The following is a 19619-nucleotide window of genomic DNA, read 5'->3' on the forward strand; positions in this document are numbered from 1 at the left end:
GGTACACGATTCCATACAACCACGATACGATGTAATAAATAAAAGTTCAGTGACAACAAAGTCTGACTGTGCAGAATTACTTTAGTTTATTTTTTAGCCACAATTCTTTCTAGGGATGTGCATTTGCGTACTAGAATGTAAACAACAATTTAAAAATGTCATTGCAAAGTGCAAATAATATTATTTTAATGGAGAGCTTGTGAAATTGTGATGGTCAAGCCGTCTCACTTGTGATTACTACAGCAGAATAAATTGTAGCTGATATCGCGATTCATTTTTCTGCCCCACGATACGTATTGTCACATTTTTGCATTGCTATACATTTAATATCGATATATCGTCCCATCTCTACCTATTGGTATTGCTATCAAAGGTTTAAAGATTAAAATGCAGCCATTCTAGGCCAAAACAGCAACAGCAGCAGTTTTCCTTTTGGTTGCGTACATATTAGCATGATGCTCTTATCCAGAGCAACACTTTGACAAGATACATGGCTGTTGATCGGAATTACAGGAATTGAACCTGCGACCTTTCGGCTACGTTGCGGTACCTTCACCCGCCGGGCCGCCCCGGCCACCTCGCCTTCACCCATGGGGAAAGGAGGCAGGCGTCGCGTCCCTGAATCAGTTCCAGCTCCCCCGCCGGCCTGATTGGTATTCCAGCAGGTTCCCTCGGCAGTGAAGGAGGCATTCATCATCATCCTCCACAGCCAGGACTGATATTCCTCCCCGTCACACATCATCATAAATACATTCTGATGAGGTCACCCAAACACACACACACACACACACACACATGCGCAAATACGCTGAAAGACAGGCAGGAACGCATATACACGCACGCACACACACATTCCCAGACAGATAAACAACACAAGACTTTAAAGAGTGCATGTCTAGTTCACTGTAGCTCACACCGACAGCCCAGATGTTGCACAGAGAGAGTGTACAGCTTGCTACAGTAATTAGCATGCCTGTGCTGTGTGCGCTGCAATATTGATATGCAGCGCGTGTCTGGATAAAGAATTCTGTTTGGTCTCGCTGGCTTTGGCTCGGTGCTTTGCTGGGAAACATCTCTCTCTCCCTCTCTCTCTCTCTCTCTCTCTCTCTTTTTTCTTTATATTTATTGCGATTTTTTTTGTTTTTTGTTTTCTCTCTTCTCTAATACAGGTCAATCACTCTGTATAGCGTGACTAAATTATGAATAAACGTCTTTTTTTCAATTCAATTCAATTCTCTCTCTCTCTCTCCCCTGTTCCTTTTGTCTCTTTCTCGCAGTCTCGCCATCTCTCTCTCTGTTTCTAACCCTCTCAATCCTCTCTCTTCTCGCATTCACTATATGTCTCTCCATGTCTCTTTCCCTCTCTCTCTAGCTCGTTCTCTCTCTCTCTCTCTCTCGCCTCCGTTCCTTTTGTCTCTTTTTCTTCACACTCTCACCATCTCTCTCTTTCTCTGTTTCTAACCCTCTTAATCCTTTCTCTTCTCGCATTCAGTATGTCTCTCCATGTCCCTTTCCCTCTCTCTATGTCTTTCTGTCTCGTTTTTTTTCTCTCTGTCTCTTCCTTTGTCCCCCCCTCTCTAGCTCTTGCACTTCCTCCTAGTCTCTCTCTCTTTCAATTCGTGTTCACTTTCACTTCAAGTAAGCTTGTCACACACATCTCTCTCTCTCTCTCTCTCTCGCTCTCTCTCTCTCTTTGTCTCGTTCTCTCACACACACTCTCTCTCTGTCTTGTTTTCTCTCTCTCTCCTCTTGTCTCTTTCTCCCAGTCTCTCACTCTTTCAGTTCAATTCAGTTCAAGTAAGCTTTATCGTCATGAATGGAAGAGAGCCAATACTGCCAAAAGCAGTACAATAGTACAGTACATAGTACATAATAGAGATATAAAGTAAAAAAAAAAAAAGTAGTGAATACAAGACTTGAAATAGTACAAATTGAAGAAACTATAGAACATAGACACTGAGTTACATTCTGTTGCTATAGAGACATTAAGAAAGTTGAAATCAACTTCAATTATTTTCCTTATTTTAACTATTTTTCTCTTTCTTTCTTGCTCTGTCTCTCTCCCATTCTCTCTAACACACACACACACACACACACACACACACACACACACAGCTCAGAGGGCATTGAGAGTGTACCACTGGCATATGTGATCCTTATGTTTTCTTTATACATATATATTTATACAGCCTTTTCACTCTGCTTATACAAGACTGTATCTGCCAGACAGAGAGAGAGAGAGAGAGAACAAGCGATGATGAAATATTAAGAAAGAGAGGGACTGAGAGATGAGAGAGACTTAGAAAATACTGTCTGTTCTGACGCTGGCACTGTGTGGTTTTTGGCTTTTTAAATACTATACAACACATGTTTAATTCAGTTCATTCAGTTCGATTTTCTCTATTGGCATGAAGCACAATTCAGTACATATTGTAATCAGAAATGACACCAGCGGTAAGTGTTTAGAGAGACTATCCTGTAACTCAGATGTCACAGGATCAAATCCCAACAACAGTCATGTGTCTTATCAAAGTGTCTATGAGCAAAACACTGAACCCACAACCTGCTCATTTGATGTAGGTCGCTCCAGAAGAAAGCATCAGATGTCTTATACACAGCGGTGGAAAAAGTACTCAAATCCTTTACTTAAGTAAAAGTAGCAATACCATAATGGAAAAAATACTTACATTAAACGTAAAAGTTCTGCTTCAGTAAAAGTATAGAAGTATTAGCAGTAAAATGTATTGAAGTATCAAAAGTAAAAGTCCTCATTCTTTCAGAGTGTTAAATTATTGAAGCATGAACTTGTAAGAAGTATTTTAGTGTTGTAGGTCTGACTGCTCCATATACTGTTGGGGAGTTTAAACTCTAACTTATTCGGCAAAGTAACTAGTAACTCCAGCCGTCAGATAAATGTAGTGGAGGAAAAAGTAAAAGTACATTACAGTACAGTACTTGAGTAAATGTACTTAGTTACTTTCCACCTCTGCTTATACAGTACGTGAATGTAATTGAAGAATTTAATTCCAAAATGAGAAATACCACCATGTGAAAAAATCAAAATGCTGCCGTTAAGCATTTAACTTTACTTCTAAAGTTTTGAGTCATCTTAAAATAAAATAGCTTTTGTTTTTGAGGACAGAATCACCAGTGGGTTTAAAATGCTGACTGATGATGCAGCAGTTTCTTTCCATATTATATATATATATATATATATATATATATATGTATATATATATATATATATATATATATTGTGTTTTGCAATGAAACCCTTTCAGTTGTGATTTGCTCTGCTGCCGCCGCTCTGCCGGGCCCGTCCTGCTGAGGAGCGCGGTGGGCCGGAGTGGCTGATCCCCTTTATCTCACGCTCCTCAACCGGAGCGGCGGAGCTCTATGCGGGAAGCTGAGAGGGAATAAGGGAGCGGAGAGGCGAGGGTCGGGTTTAAATCATCTGAAGTGGCGTCCTCGCTCGCCGTCCGTTTTCTCTCCGAGTGCGCTGGTCTTTCAGAAGAGGCTGGAAGCCGAGGCGGTTTGCTGGCGGAGGAGCTGCTCCATGCTGCTTTCTCCGCTGCTATTTTGGTGAAAAATGTGTGTCTCCTTAAAGCCGAGTTTTCAGGATTTAAGTGAAAAAGTTTGTATCATTGTTGGAAATATTCTGCACACATTTCTTCTTCTACAGATGTTTTGCAGACCCTAATAATGCTGTAATGCCTACTTTTCTCCATTCTTCCCATACATACATTCTACTCAACGTGTTGAAACCGTCAATTGTGTATTTGCATATACGTATATCCCAATTTTCTATATCCTTGTTTATATTCTATTTTTATGTATATGAAACTGTCAAAAATTATTACTTTTAATACCTACTGTAGAAACGCTATATTTGCAAAGTAGACTATATGTGCAGGGTGTTTGTCTTGGTGACATTAGTGCAGAAACACATAGCATAGCATAACATAGCATAGCATAGCATAACATAACATAACATAGCGTAACATAACATCATAGCGTAGCGTAGCGTAACGTAGCATAACGTAACATAGCATAAGATAACAGCATAGCATAACATAACATCATAGCGTAGCGTAATGTAGCATAATGTAACATAGCATAACATAACATAGCATAACAACATAACATCGTAGCGTAACGTAGCATAACGTAACATAGCATAATATAACATAACATAGCATAAGATAACAGAACAGAACAGAACAGAACAGAGCATAGCATAGCATAGCATAACATAACATAACATAGCATACCAATGTAAATAGAGTAGTAGCACAGTACATCCTGACACATGGTAGAGGAACAACACCTCAGATTGAGTGCCACAGGACAGTGAAAGACAAACACACACGTCCCATTTAGATTCACTGCACATCTTCCCCCTGCATCATTTCATGCTCCGACCACTCAAAGTAAAGAATCCCCCAGGCAGAACAGTAAACACCGTTTGATGTCGTCCGACAGCGGCCGAGCCTCATGAAAGAGGTAAATGTGGAGAATTTGCGGCATGGTGGGAGCTGTGAAACATCTGGCGCGGCAGATAGGTTGAAACACAATCTAAATGTATCGGAAAAGAGGGGGAGAAACAACCTGAAAACAACTGTAAGAAAAATAGAGGAGTGGGAGTTAAGGGAAAAGAGAGTCTGTGTTTTCGGGTGCGAGGCGGACGCGTTGCAATCATTTATATACGGCTAAAAGTTGTGATAAATTGGGATTATCAACATATATCTGTGAAGTGCATCAGATCTGCGAGGCCTAAATGTAATAATTTGTCTGTCTGGATCCTTGCAGGAGGCAGATGACGGTCAGCTTGTTGCATCTCAGACACTTTGAGCTTTTAATCTCCTTGTGTTAACTTCTCTCAGTGTGTTTTCATCACACATTCACATTTTAAGAGTTAACTTCCAAGTGCATCCATTGTGGTAAAACAAAAAAATGACCTGAAATTGATCATTCAATATCTCTAAAATATCCAGTCTGTAAAAGTCAACCATTTTTTTCCGACCATTGACTTCAGTTACTTACTTTACATTGAAAAGTACCATATTTTGTGTTATTAATGATGTCATTAGAGTCGGTCTCACATTATTCAGTGGTGGGTGTCTCATTTTGGAAGAAAACTCCTCTGTTCCTCAAGGAATGATAGTTCAGTTTGACTTGTGAGGATAGAAAAGTCTAGAGGTAATTCAGTCTAGCTGGAGTCTTGCTTCAGTTGCCACAAGCTATTCTATTCTATTCTATTCTATTCTATTCTATTCTATTGTGTTCTATTCTATTCTGTTCTATTTTATTCTATTCTGTTGTGTTCTGTTCTATTCTATTCTGTTCTGTTCTGTTCTATTCTAGTCTATTCTATTCTGTTCTGTTCTATTCTGTTCTGTTGTTCTATTCTGTTCTGTTCTGTTGTTCTATTCTGTTCTGTTCTATTCTGTTCTGTTCTATTCTATTCTGTTCTGTTCTATTCTATTCTGTTCTGTTCTGTTCTATTCTGTTCTATTCTATTCTATTCTGTTCTATTCTAATCTATTCTGTTCTGTTCTGTTCTATTCTGTTCTATTCTATTCTATTCTGTTCTATTCTAATCTATTCTGTTCTGTTCTGTTCTATTCTAGTCTATTCTATTCTGTTCTGTTCTATTCTGTTCTGTTGTTCTATTCTGTTCTGTTCTATTCTGTTCTGTTCTATTCTATTCTGTTCTATTCTATTCTATTCTGTTCTGTTCTATTCTGTTCTATTCTATTCTATTCTGTTCTATTCTAATCTATTCTGTTCTGTTCTGTTCTATTCTACTATATTCTGTCCTATTCTAGTCTATTCTGTTCTGTTCTGTTGTTCTATTCTACTCTATTCTGTTCTGTTCTGTTCTATTCTACTCTATTCTGTTCTGTTCTGTTCTATTCTGTTCTGTTCTATTCTACTCTACTCTATTCTGTTCTATTCTGTTCTGTTCTGTTGTTCTATTCTATTCTATTCTATTCTGTTCTATTCTGTTCTCTTCTGTTCTCTTCTGTTCTGTTCTTTGTCTCATCTCATTGTGTAGGTAACCTTCATTTCTGAGAACTTTTGGAGGTTTTCACCGACACTCAATCTCAAATAGAAAAACATCAAATCCAGTTTCAGTCAAGTCCACTTCAAAGGACCAGAGGTTGTCAAGAGTTTGTCATGAATGTTTCGTGCCAAGTCGACATGAATGAAGCAAAACATTCTGTCACCAGACAGATGAGCTGGTTGTGTCTGCGCTCTCCGGCAGCAGATCGAGCCGCTTCAGTCCAACATTAGATTAGCGTCGGCCTCGTCTAGACGAAAGCCATCGTTGTGTCTGCGTGCTTCCTGATCCCCCGGCAGAGTGACTTCACATCTGAACTGCTGCTGTTCGGTCCTGTTCTGACCCCAACACACTTCCCTGAAAGTGTGTGCTGTCCACTTTTTGCTAAAACCCTCTTGTTGTGTTTTTTCCTCCATACTATGCTGTCTTGTCAGTTCTTTTAGACACACTAGTGCATGGTATGTGCACAAGAACGTACATGGACGTGTTCAAACACACACACACACACACACACATACAAATTCACCACCTCATCCTCTCAGCCTCACCCTGTCTTTCCCTCCTGTCTTAACCAGCTGTTGTTACCTTCATCTCCACTATAAGGCTAACAGTTTAAACAGCAGGATGAATGAGGGTGTTGGAGAACTAACTGCATATTATACACATGCTGTACCATGGCAGCCATTGTAGAAGTCCCGCTTCATTAGCACTGCAGACAAGTCCGTCTTGAGTTACACAGTAGAACCAAATTAGTGGGCAACACAAAACTCTACTGTCTCTCAACTGACTATTCCTTCCCAGCAAGCAAAGAGCAGGCACAATATTCACAATATGATATTACAGCACAGTAAAACATTAAAACAGCTTTAGAAACGGATCTGATCTGATATCAGAAAGAAATTTATGTCCTGATTGGCTGTCTCAACTTTCATTTTGGCGCTGTATTTCCACTGGTTTTCCACATCATATCAGCATACAGTATATTCAACATCAAAATGTTTTCCAGGTTATAACCAAACCTTTCTAAGTACACTTAGGCCCAGATTTACTAAAACCTTTAGTGGGTACAAAAGCATTTGCAGTTCAAATTCAAAGACTTGTGATAGGTGCAAGACAATTTTCTTGACCAATCAGGAGTTATGTCACTGGTTTTGCACATGCTAAAAGTTTTTTGCACCCATGAAAGTTATTAGTAAATCAGGGCCTTAGACAGCTGAAAAGAGAGCAAAACTTCATTTTTCCAAACACTTCCTCTCAGAGACGAAGCCAAAATTCAACAAGCATGCAGTAAAAAGTGGGACTTCAATAATGGCTACATCTGTATCTGTGAAATACAGCTGTATAATATAACCTTTCCTATGTGTAGTCATCCCTACTTAGATGAACAGTAGGATGTGTCGGGGGGAGGGGGGGGGGGACTCACTACATATTGTATACATGCCTTTAGAGTATTTCTCTGTCATATAACCTAACTTTTGTGTCAGAATCCCCATTAAAACGCCTCCTCCTGTAACAGTAGGCTGTGTGGGGGAGTGGGGGAACTAACCAGGCCTTCCTTCCTTCCTCGTTCCCCTCTGTTTTCTCACATCCCAGAGAACCACTCTGCCCCTCCAGATGTCACCGGCTACACCAACAACACCGCCGACGGGATCCAGGTGGAGAGACCCCAGGGTGCCGGCACCGCCGCCCAGAGACAGACGCCCAAGTACGGCAACGCCGAGCTGATGGAGACCGGAGACGGTGAGTCGGGGTTGGTGGAGCGATGTGGGGAGGAGACGGGAGGAAGTAATACCCAAGTCCCTGTGAGGAAAGTGGGTTCACTCTTGGTAACGCCCTCCAGGGAGGAAGTTTGTGACTAACAAGACGAGACTCCTGTCTGTTTGAATAGGGAGTCGTCTGTATCTAAAGTTCTGACATACATACAATCATTTGCATTACTTATTTACGAAAAATGCTGAATTGGTGACAACATGGAGTGTTAAAATTCGTTTCAAAGGACACTGTAGTCTCAGAAAAACATCTTTTTTCCACTTACCAATGTTTGTACGCAGCTCCATAATAATAATAATATTAATAACTATAACTATAATTAATAATAATATAATATTGTTACAAAGTAAAATGGATAAAGAATAAAACAATAAAATAAAAACAAAAGAAAATTTGACATAAGTACTCACATATGAGCATCAATAAACATGAGAACATAAGAACATGAAGAGAAAATAATAATACACTAATAAAAAGTAAAATAATAACATAAGAATAAAATAATATAAGTCAGTTAAAAGCAAGTTTAAAAAGGTGCGTTCCATCCACTGCTTCACCAAACAGAGAGATTACGACATTCAAGACAAATCTGGTTTACGGCTCCCATCATGCATTTGTCATTGCATCAGCTGTCAACAGTCATGACATCATGCAGTCCAATATATCTGAGAATATCATGTTATTAAATTATTTCAAATGTCTTAATAAAACGGTTGCTGGCAGAGACGGATGATGTGGAGTTGTCGTAAATAACAAAGTTCTGCCGTTGCGTAAACCTGAAAGTATGATTGGTGGATTTTCTTCATTATTTGCTCATTATTATTCGCTCATCGACTCGTCTTATGTTGTCGGAGCCGCCATGTTTAGCGTTACAGATTTTCTCATTCAAAACTAATAGAGTGCACTGTCTCTATATATAATACTGCCTCTGAAAATACTACTACTAATAATAATTTAATTATAGCCTTTCCATCACAACCTCCCAAAACTGTCATGCCTGCTGTCTCTCCCTTGTCTAAATCTCTATCATGGGTTTATGTCTTTTAATTGATGCATCAGAAGTGCCTTTCTTTGTTTTCTCCTGCAGATGAAAGCATGAAATATGACCAACATTAGCTGACAATGAAAACACAAACAATTTGCCCAATACCAATCAATTCAAGGCTATTTCCATTTTTTCTCCTGGATATGTCTGCTAATGTTCTGGAAGCCTGTTTATTCACTTCAGACACAACTAATTTGCATTTTAATATTTGGAGTTTTTTTTCCTCCCGTGTGAGGCGGAGCGGGGAAGGGAAGGGCGAGCGATAAAACGTCTGGGATTAATTTTGTGTACGTATGAGAACAGCATGAGTCATGTGTGCGCTTTATTTTCTATTTGGAGTGCGTCGCCGTCTACAAAGTGCACTGGGTTTGTCTGCCTCATGTTTGCTCTGCAGCCTCGGGCCCGTCTCTGCGGCTCAACGTGTGATCGGGTTATGTCAGTTCTGTGTGTGTTGAGTTTCCAGACCGGCTGGGAAAATCTGGGCGGGGAAAGTGAATGAGAATCACTCCTAATAATAATAATAATAATAATAATACATTTGATTTAAGAGTGCCTTTCTCAGGCTCAAGGACACTTTACATAGTTCCAGAGTTCAAAAATCAGAAAAATCAAGTTCAAAATCAGGTAAGCTGCATTAAACAGTCCCTCCAGGAACTTGTGATTTTGCGATCGCAATAATTAACGCAAATTCAAGAAATCTCCGCAATATTTGCGAGAGCTTGCAGTTTTGCAAAATTGCCGCATGAAATGGCCAAATCAACAGACCGCTTGTGATTTGGACCAATTGTCGCATTCGGTGTCGTGGTAACTTACGTCATCGCAGCGCGCATTCAGGTGGAAGATGAACAAAGCTCACCTGCCAACAAAAATGACTGCCATAGACCGTGCAAAACAAAACAAAAGCAGCAAGAATCGAGGTGAGTGCAAAATTCAAGCTCTTGGAAGAGTTAATAGCTTAAACGGAGAGTGGGAGAGAATAGGGGGAGGCTGTGTGTGTGTGAGAGTGAGTGAGAGAGAGAGAGAGAGAAAAACATTTTTTTCCCATTGCTTGCAATTTTTCCCAATTCCCGCAATTTTACCGCAAAAAGAGCACATAAAACCTCGCAAATTGTATCGCAATTTTTGAGAAAAGCCGCAGCAAAATTAAGCATTTTTGGCCGCAATAATCACAAAAAAACTCCGCAAAATCCTGGTGGGACTGATTAAAACAAAAAGTCTCCGTGGTCCAGGTGCCTTTTAGCAAGGCACTGAGCTGCACAGCGTCCCACACTGGAAGGCTGGTTGTACTGGCAGCTCCCACATGTGAATGTGTGGAAGTGTATGAATGTGAAGAAGGGCGTTGCTGAAAAAATGCGTGCTCACCAAACCATCTGGAGTTTTGGAGCCACATGAAAGGAACGTAAGCCTGGAAAAAGCAGCTATCAAACAGATAATGTTGCTCCTGTGTTTCATTTTTGTGAATGAAACGCCGCAGGAGGGATTCTTCTCATCACGGTTAGCGAGGAAGTCGAGGTCGGCAGGGCGAGCGAAACGGCTTCTAACAGGAGCTCGTCGCCGCGCTTCATCATCATTTGAAGTCGTGTCGGCGTCAAAACAACTCGCTTTGTGAAGATGTCGACACATCGCAGGTCAGATTTAAACCCCTTTTTTTTGGGCGGCGGCCGAGCAAAACGTTCCTGGCCTATCTAGACGGATGAATCTCGACGTTTCTTTAGAGCGAGGCCCGCAGAGAAGACCGAAGCTGCCAATTTGGACGTTTGATAGCCGTCTAATCGCTCCTCCGGAGGGATGCGAAGCTGCAGCGGACGAACGTGTTCATCAAGACGCCACGATCGATACGCTGCGGGATAGAGACGCCGAGCGAGAGGCGAGAGGCAGCTTGCTAGATGGAGAGCCAAAGTTTACAGATGGGAGCTTGTTGGGATGTTTGGCTGAAGGAAGAGACACAGCAAAGCTTCTGCTCTGTTTCAAAGCCCTGACAGGATTTCATCTGTTGTCTTGTGAAACATCGGGGTCGCGTGCCGTTATTCATCTTTAATCTGCGGGGATGAGCTTCACCCAGAGCTTGTTCTGTTACTGTCTGCTTGTCTTTGGATGTTTTGCTCATCATTTAACCTTTGACTTGCTTTGTGGGCACAGAGATTTCACTCTGTAGGCTTCCTTCTGTTTCCCCATCCACTGTTTAGAGTTTTTCTATCTTAACTATCAGGTTTTTTGCCCCCTTCATCTGATTTTGGGCACGTTTTGGTCCTTTTAAGGGGCAATTTTATTGAAACAATAAATTTGCATCACATGTTGGCAAATAAACACTCAAGTTGTACCACTAAGATTTATTTTATTTTAAATTGTAATAATGAGTAACAGTCAAAGACATTTTCCTCTCTTTCAGACTGGGTACTTGGTTGCTTTCTGATGGAAAGCCACCTAATTTTTCTCGCCCAGAACATGCTGGGAAGAATCGTTCGCTCATCGGCTCGCACAAATCAGCTACGGTGGCCCAGAGTGGACAACAGTCACATTCACACATGAATATATGACAAAAATTAAATCACGGTGACTGTGTTGAACTGCATGAATGTGAAGCAGTCCAGTGCTGAGAAAGAGCAGCAAACCTTCCCTGGAGATGTGATGCGTTCACTGTGTTTGTCTGCGTGGTTTTTTTGTGCATCTGCCCACCAAGATACGCAGTTTGAAAGAGAGATATGAAACAAAAAAACAAAAACGAACCCATGACTTTCACCTGGAGGGTCGTGGACGTTCCTGGACGCCCGGGATCTCGCAGTATACCGACTTCCTCTCTGTCGCTCTGCCAGTGTGCGGCGGCGGCGGCGGCGGCGTCTCTGACACACCCAGCCACTTAAATCAAACACGCCGAAAATGATATTTGCGTCCACGCCTCATTTCACACAGCTCCCCCGCTTTCATCCCACCTCTCCATCATAAAGTGACAGCTGAGTTTAAACTCTCGCTCGGTGAAAGAGCTGTTTGTGCCTCGTCTCGTCTCGTCTCGTCTCGTCTCGTCCCGTCTCATCTGCCGTCTCTGCCTCACGTTCGGCGGCGGCGGCGGCCGTGTTGATCGCTCACTTGAGAAAAGACGAGCCGCTTTAATGTGGATTTGAAACACGGGGACGCTTTTGTGTTCGGAGGTGAAGCGGCGGGAGGCACTTAGCATATTGCTCAGTGGAATGTGAAGGTGTGGACTTCCGAGTGACTTCTTCACATGTGCACCTGTGAAAGAACAATTATGAATTTGGGTCCAGTGTGCTGACAAGTCGGCATACATGAGTCAGTATCATCCATTCAAAGGCATACTGAGCAGGATTTTGCCCCTTGAAATAGCATAAACTCCTCCAAAAAATATCATTACTTATGGTCCATTGGTAGTGTGTGACAGTGTGTGTGTCTGCAGAGAGCCTGCTGCCTTCTGCTTGGATTTTCTTATTTCTGAATGTTCGGGACGTTTCTGGGCGTCGACCTTCTGGCAGCAGGTGAGTCCTGCAACCAAAACCACTGCTGAGTCCTTTTATATCTAAAACAGCAGCGGTCCTGAACTCTAATACAGAGGAACTGGAGTTCTGCTCAGAGTGAGTGTGTGTGTGTGTGTGAGTGTTGTTAGCATAGCTTCATTGTAGTAGAACAGCTGATAGCCAACCGGCAGCTACCTGTCCAACAGACCAACTCCGCGTCGCTCTTCATCCTCATCCTCTTCTTCAGTACTCTCCAACAGGTGAAAGCCAACAGATACACTCTCATTTTGGAACGAGTCTTGTCTGCTTGGCATTTCGCCTCACTGTACTTTTTTTTTTTTACTGTTTTTTTTTTACCGTTCTGGCAACTGCGTCCAGGGGGCGTGGCTTAATGTCTTGTCGCGCTAGAGAGGAAAAATCCTGCGCAGTATGCCTTCACATCTCTTCTTAAAACATGCTTTCATCCTAAGGCCTTTATATAACCTTTGGCTTTTATTCGTTTTCATCTGTGTTGCCTTGCATGTTTTATTATTCCATTTGTTTATTTATTTATTTATTTATTTATTTGGATCCCCATTAGCCACTACCAAGGTAGCGACTACTCTTCCTGGGGTCCACACAAGTAAACATTACATCATAATGCAAAACAATCATGTATGTAAAATCCAAGGCAAAAAGAAACAGAAAATAACAACAAAAAAAAACACAAAAAAAAAAACAAGCAAACTACAACAATGTCCATTTGTTGATATCCCTATGACTGTATCTATTTACCTTACCTTTTGTTTATTTATTGTTTTTATTATTATTATTATTAAAATGTAATCACTTCTATTTTATTACTTTTACCTCACTATATCATTTAAGATTATTATTATTATTATTATTATTACATGAATCTCTCTCTGTGTGTGTGTGTGTGTGTGTGTGTGTGTGTCGGCCCTCCACAGGTGTCCCAGTCAGCAGCAGAGTTTCAGCTAAAATCCAGCAGCTGGTCAACACTCTGAAGAGACCCAAGCGGCCGCCGCTGAGAGAGTTCTTCGTCGACGACTTCGAGGAGCTGCTGGAGGGTAAAGATGTTCCACCGGACAGACGCTTCACTCTGTCTTTCATTTAATGTGTATATTTGAGGCCAGGTCAGGTTTTGCTGTGTCTTTTCAACATGCTGTTTTGTGTCTTGCGCTCTGTTTTCTTTCCTTGCGTTTGATTTTGTTTACATACTGCATGGTGTCATTTTGTTGCGTGATTGATTGTTGATTAGTTTGTGTTTTAGTTAGATCTGAGTAAACTTGTTCTCTGTAAAGTCCTTTGAGACATGCTTGTGATGAAAGTTAAAGAAATAAACTTGATTTGAGAAATATTGAGAGAAGAATAGAAGAGAAGAGAAAAGAACAGAATTGATTTGAGTAGAATAGAATGATACTGATGATAATGGCGGCGGTGATGATGATGGTAGCGATGATAACAACAACAACAACAACAATATAGATGAGTATGATAATGATGATACCATTTAACATCAAGAGTGCACACATTTTAGTTTGAGCCGCTCTACCCGAAGTTGCTTATGTTCAAAATGATTTATAGCAAATGTTAAACTCTCTCATCCGCTGCTGGGAAATAATCCACACAGCTGTATCACCATCCACACATTACGCTTCTCGATTCTGCTCCTGACTTATTAATATTTCTCTATGTTTACAACATCAGAAGCTGCTGCAACGCGGAGCCAAAAAGTTAATTCATAAATGAGGCATGAATGGCAAACGTTGGAAACACTCAGCTTTGTCCAATTTGCTGCTAAAATGTTTTAAAGCATAATATTAAAAATGCGCTCTGTGTAAATTTAATAGTATTTTGCTCGATTAATGCTATTTTTCCACATTCCTCATGAACATTCACTGTGATGCAGCGGTGATAAAAATAAAATCGGGGCAAATATTACGTCATGCTTCATGCAAAGTGTCTTAAATGCCAACCGAAGAATTCAGCAGGGGAGGAAAGAGTATTAAAACATCCTGCTCCAGTAGAAGTACTGTTACTTTGCTGATATTTTACTTCAGTAGAAGTAAAAGTACTGCTGTTAAAATCTACTTCAGTAAAAGTAAAAAGTGTGTGATTTAAAATGTCCTCAGAGTAAAAGTTCCTGAGTTCCTCTTTAGAACAGAGAACGTTGTTAGCTGTGATCTTTTCCATGTGATTCTAAAAGGAGAGAGGTCAGAGTTCAAACTAGATTCTTTTCACTGGAAACATTAGAAATGACAAAATAAAGTGCAGAAACAAAGTAAAGTCAGATTCCTCTTCTCACTGTGAATGGATCCACAGTTTGTCAGTTTACGTTGATCCAGTTTCTGCTGCTGATGGAGAGACACAATCTGTTCTGTGATGGATGGATTTAAAATGCAGCTAATTATAATACTTCAGTAAAAATGTATTAAAGTAAAAGTAAAATTACTGACTTTAAAAATACTCAAAAAAGTACAAGTACACAAAAAGCTACTCAAGTACAGTATCTTGAGTAAATGTAATCAGTTACTTCCACCCTTGCACAGGTTAACCCAGGGATGGAGAGTGAGTGTCCTCTCTGTGTTTTGAATGAAACTGTTGGACATGATTTACTTAGTATGTTGTTTTCAATGAGGAAGGACAATATTCTTGAATTTATAATGCTACAGAATAGTTTTCCCAGATGAGAGTTCACACACACTCCTCTATAGTTATTATAGGGGTTCAGATTGTCTCCATTTTTAAATATAGGAGTAATCGGTCCCTTGTTCCACATTTCGGGGTATATGCTGCTTTCTAAGACCAGATTAAATCATTTTAGTACGGCCATGTAGAGTTTACTGCTGCTGTTAACATTTCTGTCTTGATACCCTCAATACCACACGCTTTTCCATTTTTCATATCTGGAAGTTTGACTTTTAACTCCTCCAGTGTGATTGGACTGTCCAAAGCATTTTGGTGTTTTATTGCATTTTCTACTGATTTCAGTTTCCCAGTTGTGGAAGTCTGATGTGTTTAAATCACAGTATTATGGATTTTGATATAGATTTGAAAAGTAATTTTTCCAAACATTGCCATGGGGAGTGAGTATCCTCTCTGTGTTTTTAATGAAACTGTTGTACGTGCTTTTTCATGAATGCGACCGTCTTCTACGCATTTTTAATGTTTTAACTGGTCTTTGTCTTCAGGTCTTCAGTGGGGGAACTTTTATTCTGGGGTCTGTGTACCAGTGGCTGCTGGTGACTCAAAAAACTGGGGAGGAAAACCAACCCACCGTGTCATGTTATTTTACACTAGTTGTCTACTTATCTCTACTTTCTTATGTTCAACAAAAAAAATTAAGCAGTAAAACAATGTCTTACAAGAACTCTTAAAAACAACATAACAAATGTATTCAATCCTGTTGCTTCCAGATGAACCATACAGGCCTAATGCAGAAGATAGAGTATTTATCAAGGCTGTGAGATGTAACAGGGAGCAGGCCAGCTCTAGAAGACTGTGTTTGTGTGTGTGTGTGTGTGTGTGTGTGTGTGTGTGTGTGTGTGTGTGTGATGGTCCAACAGCTTGGATAGCATGCGCTGGTGTTTTTTTCTCATTTGAACCCATATAAGTCCAGTGTGGAAGTTTTTATTTTCCTTTGGTACTCAGTTCAGTGTGAAATATTCAGATAGTGGCTTAACTAGCTCATATCATTTTGAAGTTTATTCTTCATCACAATATCTGAAATGACAGCTGGTCCACGACTACATAAAGTCTGTGGTCATATGTGTGTCAGGACTGAACAAAACCTTTTCAGACATTTTCTGCGATTCCCAAACTTGACCTGGAAATGATCAACTGAATTCTTCCTACTTTTCCAGGCTTTTCAGGCCTGCGGAAGAAACTCTGTTTATTGAGCAAGTGCACAAAGCCAATCTAGCTTCTAAAAAGCAACAGATGATTAAACACTTGGAGGTTGCAAGCTTAGTCCTCCATGACAAAACTGTTTCAGTGAAGAAAGCTGCAAGGATAGAGATTGATTGGCAAATGTTATCCATCCACACTGTCCTTCAGTCTTTCCATCTAAACATTCACTTCATTCATACATTTAACCAGTTCCATTAACAACAGGATTGTCCTTCATTCTTTCCATCTTCACTAGTGTTTCTTCTTTGGTAACACTGCTGCTTCATTTGACTTTTGATTCCACATCTGCTCTAAACATGAAGACTGCACTTTGTTGTGTTTTAGGGGGAAATCGTCTCAGTTATACTGTCATATTAGTTTCACATTTTCTCTAGCAGCTTTGATAGACTTCCTGGAATGAATACAGAAGAAATATTTCATTTGTTGTTGGAAAAAAAAAAGCTTTATTGATCTTTGCAAACATTCACGCTGATCACACATCAAATCACTAAAACCTGGTAAAAGACTCTGGTTCAATCTTTCCATCTACATATTCACTTCATCCACACAATCAATCTGTTAAACCAGTATGTCAGCACTGTGGAGGAAAACAATGAATCCTCTCCCTATTGATTATAATAATAATAATGATAACATTTGTAGTTCACTTTTCTTAACAAAGTTACAAAGTGCCGGGAACAAAATCAACATATTAACAACTATTCAGCTATAATAAAGGGAAGACTTCTAGTGCTGGCTCCATTAAGGCCCATGCAGTGGAACAGAAACAGCAGAAAATATTACAGCAACAATACAAATATGCAACAAAGATAAGAACTATATAGACCACACAACAGTTTATGTTTTCATATGATTAAATGTCTGTTTGGATACTCTCTATTACCGACTGATATAACACAAAAGTGATTCAACCTATATCCAGTTCATGAAAACTTTTCCATTGTTTTTCCTCTGCAGCACAGGAAGTGATGCGTTTTACATTTCCGGTTTGTTTGGAATAAACAGAAGAAGAAGAAGAACTGGGTAGTTAGCATGAGCAGTGATAGCCACCATGGCTGAACAGACAAAGAAAAGAGAAACTCAAACTGCAGCAACAGAAAATCCAAGCTCCGCCCACACCGTTTGATTGACAGGTGATCTGTGGGAAGTGCAGTGCAGAAACACCACAGTGAGGCTGAGGGACAAAGATGGAGAAGAAACAAATACAATGTAAAAATCAGATTTTCACACATTGCTGCTTTAATAACTCCTGTCTACTTGAGCTTACTCAACTCAGCAGTGGCTCCAATAGAATAAAGCCAAAATCCAGGATAGAGAGGCTGAGTGAATGTGGTCTGGACTCTGTGGAGGAGAGTCATGGTTTCAGAGACTCTGTAGAAGGACAGAATACCTGCTCTGTGATCCAGGTACACTCCTACTCTGGAGGACCGAGGGACTGGGATGGGAGTTGTGATATTGTTATGTCTGAATTCATAACTATTGTTGTTACAATCTAATTCCCAAGACTTGTCATTGAATCCAAATAAACATTCACTCGAGGTTCCTGTTCTGCTAATATCCTTATATGCGACTGCTATTGAAACTCTGAACCCGCTCCACTCCACCTCCCAGTAACAACGTCCAGTCAGACCCTCTCTACTCAGGACCTGACGCTGGTCAGTGAATCTGTCTGGGTGACTAGAATATAACTGTTCTTCTCTCATACGTGTTGCTTTTCTGTTCCCCTCAGATAATGACAGCTGTGTGTTTGCTGTGTTTGGATCCAGTGTGATTTGTCGTGAATATTGTAAGAATCCAGCTCTGGTCTTGGGCTCTCTTGGTTGTGACAGTAAAACATCCACTTCAGTCACTGTCCATGAGATCTTAGGCCATTCCTCTGTAAGAATGTCCTGTAGTTTATCTCTGGCCTCTGACACAGCTGCAGTCACATCCTCAAAGTAGCGCAGAGGACGGATATTGGTGCTGGGTGAGTCTGTAGATTCACTGAGACGTGACAGCGAGGGGTAATTGTGTAGAAAATGGGTGTGATCCTCTGTGTGTGAGAGCTGCTCCAGCTCAGCGTCTTTCCTCCTCAGCTCAGCAATCTCCTGCTTCAGCTTCTCCTGAAGTTCTTCGGCCCGACTCGCTTCCGCTTTCTGCCGGGATCTGATCTGCTCCTTCACATCAGAGCTTCTTTTCTCAATGAGACGGACCAGCTCAGTGAAGATCTTCTCACTGTCCTCCACTGCTTTATCAGCAGAGAGATTGATAGCCTCCACCTCCTGTTGAAGCACCTTCACGTCTTTCTCTCTGTTCTGGATTCTCTGCTGGATTTTTTGCCGACTCACCCCGAGCTCTTTCTGCCTCTCAGTCCATTCTGCTGCAGCTGAGACTGTGTCGTGGCCTTTATGTTCATCCATGGAGCAGAGATAACAGATAAACTGCTGATCAGTACGGCAGAAAATCTTCATCACCTCGTCATGACGAGAGCAGATGTTCTCCTGAAGCTTCACGGTGGCTTCGACCAGCTTGTGTTTCTTTAATGGAGCTGCATCATAGTGAGGCTGGAGGTGCTGCTCACAGTAAGAGGCCAGACACACCAGACAGGACTTGAGGGCTTTCAGCTTTCTCCCAGTGCAGAAATCACAGGCCACATCTCCAGGTCCGGCATAGCAGCGATCAGGAGGAGCAGCTTGGAGTCCTGTCTTCTTCAGGTCCTCCACCAACTCTGCTAACATGGTACTTTTCACCAGGACAGGCCTTGGTGTGAAGGTCTGTCTGCACTGGGGGCAGCTGTGGATTTTCTTCTGATCCTCTTCATCCCAGCAGCTTTTAATACAGCTCATGCAGTAGCTGTGCCCACAGGGAATAGTCACCGGATCCTTCAGTAGATCCAGACAGATCGAACAGCAGAGTTTTGCTCCGTCCAGCTGAATTCCTTGCTGCGCCATTTCACTTCTCAGTAACAGTGTGTCAGATAGTTTCACTTTCTATCAACGGAAAACAAGTTGTGCTCCGATCCAAACCAAAACTCTGTTCCTTGTCTTCATGTTCATTTGCTGATCTGCAGTGAATGGGCTTGTCAGCTCTTGCACTTCACAACATGTTGTTTCCACCCATCTTTAAACTGGCAGATCTGTGAAAGGGGAGGGAACAGGAAATATCTGGTCAGAATGGAACTGGCTGTGTTTGAGACCAGGAAGAAGAGGGAGGAGTTATCAGGCTTTGCTTTATTCCAGGAAGAGGAGCGGTTTGAAAGAGGCAGTGTGTGTTTAGCTCTCGTTTACAATATGAAGTGAAGATCATGATAAATACATAAGGAATAGTTACATTTAGGATCAATCTCTCTCTTCCCTTATTCCCCCCTCACTTTTTTAAGTGC

At 41.0% G+C, this 19619-nt stretch overlaps 2 protein-coding genes across 2 annotated transcripts in view; one reads left to right on the plus strand and one right to left on the minus strand.

The window, feature by feature from the left end:
* The window catches only part of LOC139925914 (tripartite motif-containing protein 16-like), a 303498-nt gene extending 284080 nt beyond the window's left edge, over positions 1 to 19418 (minus strand). The window contains exon 1 of the mRNA XM_078287550.1: positions 17465 to 19418. Coding sequence (XP_078143676.1) covers positions 17512 to 19188 — 1677 coding nt within the window. The 5' untranslated portion in view covers positions 19189 to 19418 and the 3' untranslated portion in view covers positions 17465 to 17511. The remainder of the gene's footprint in view (positions 1 to 17464) is intronic.
* Positions 1 to 19619, plus strand: part of LOC139924064 (disco-interacting protein 2 homolog C) — a 241252-nt gene that overhangs the window by 146960 nt on the left and 74673 nt on the right. Inside the window, exons 7-8 of the mRNA XM_078287890.1 lie at positions 7658 to 7804; positions 13297 to 13416. Coding sequence (XP_078144016.1) covers positions 7658 to 7804; positions 13297 to 13416 — 267 coding nt within the window. The remainder of the gene's footprint in view (positions 1 to 7657; positions 7805 to 13296; positions 13417 to 19619) is intronic.

Source organism: Centroberyx gerrardi, chromosome 13 (genome assembly GCF_048128805.1).
Source record: "Centroberyx gerrardi isolate f3 chromosome 13, fCenGer3.hap1.cur.20231027, whole genome shotgun sequence".
In the NCBI taxonomy this organism is placed as follows: Eukaryota; Metazoa; Chordata; class Actinopteri; order Beryciformes; family Berycidae; genus Centroberyx; species Centroberyx gerrardi.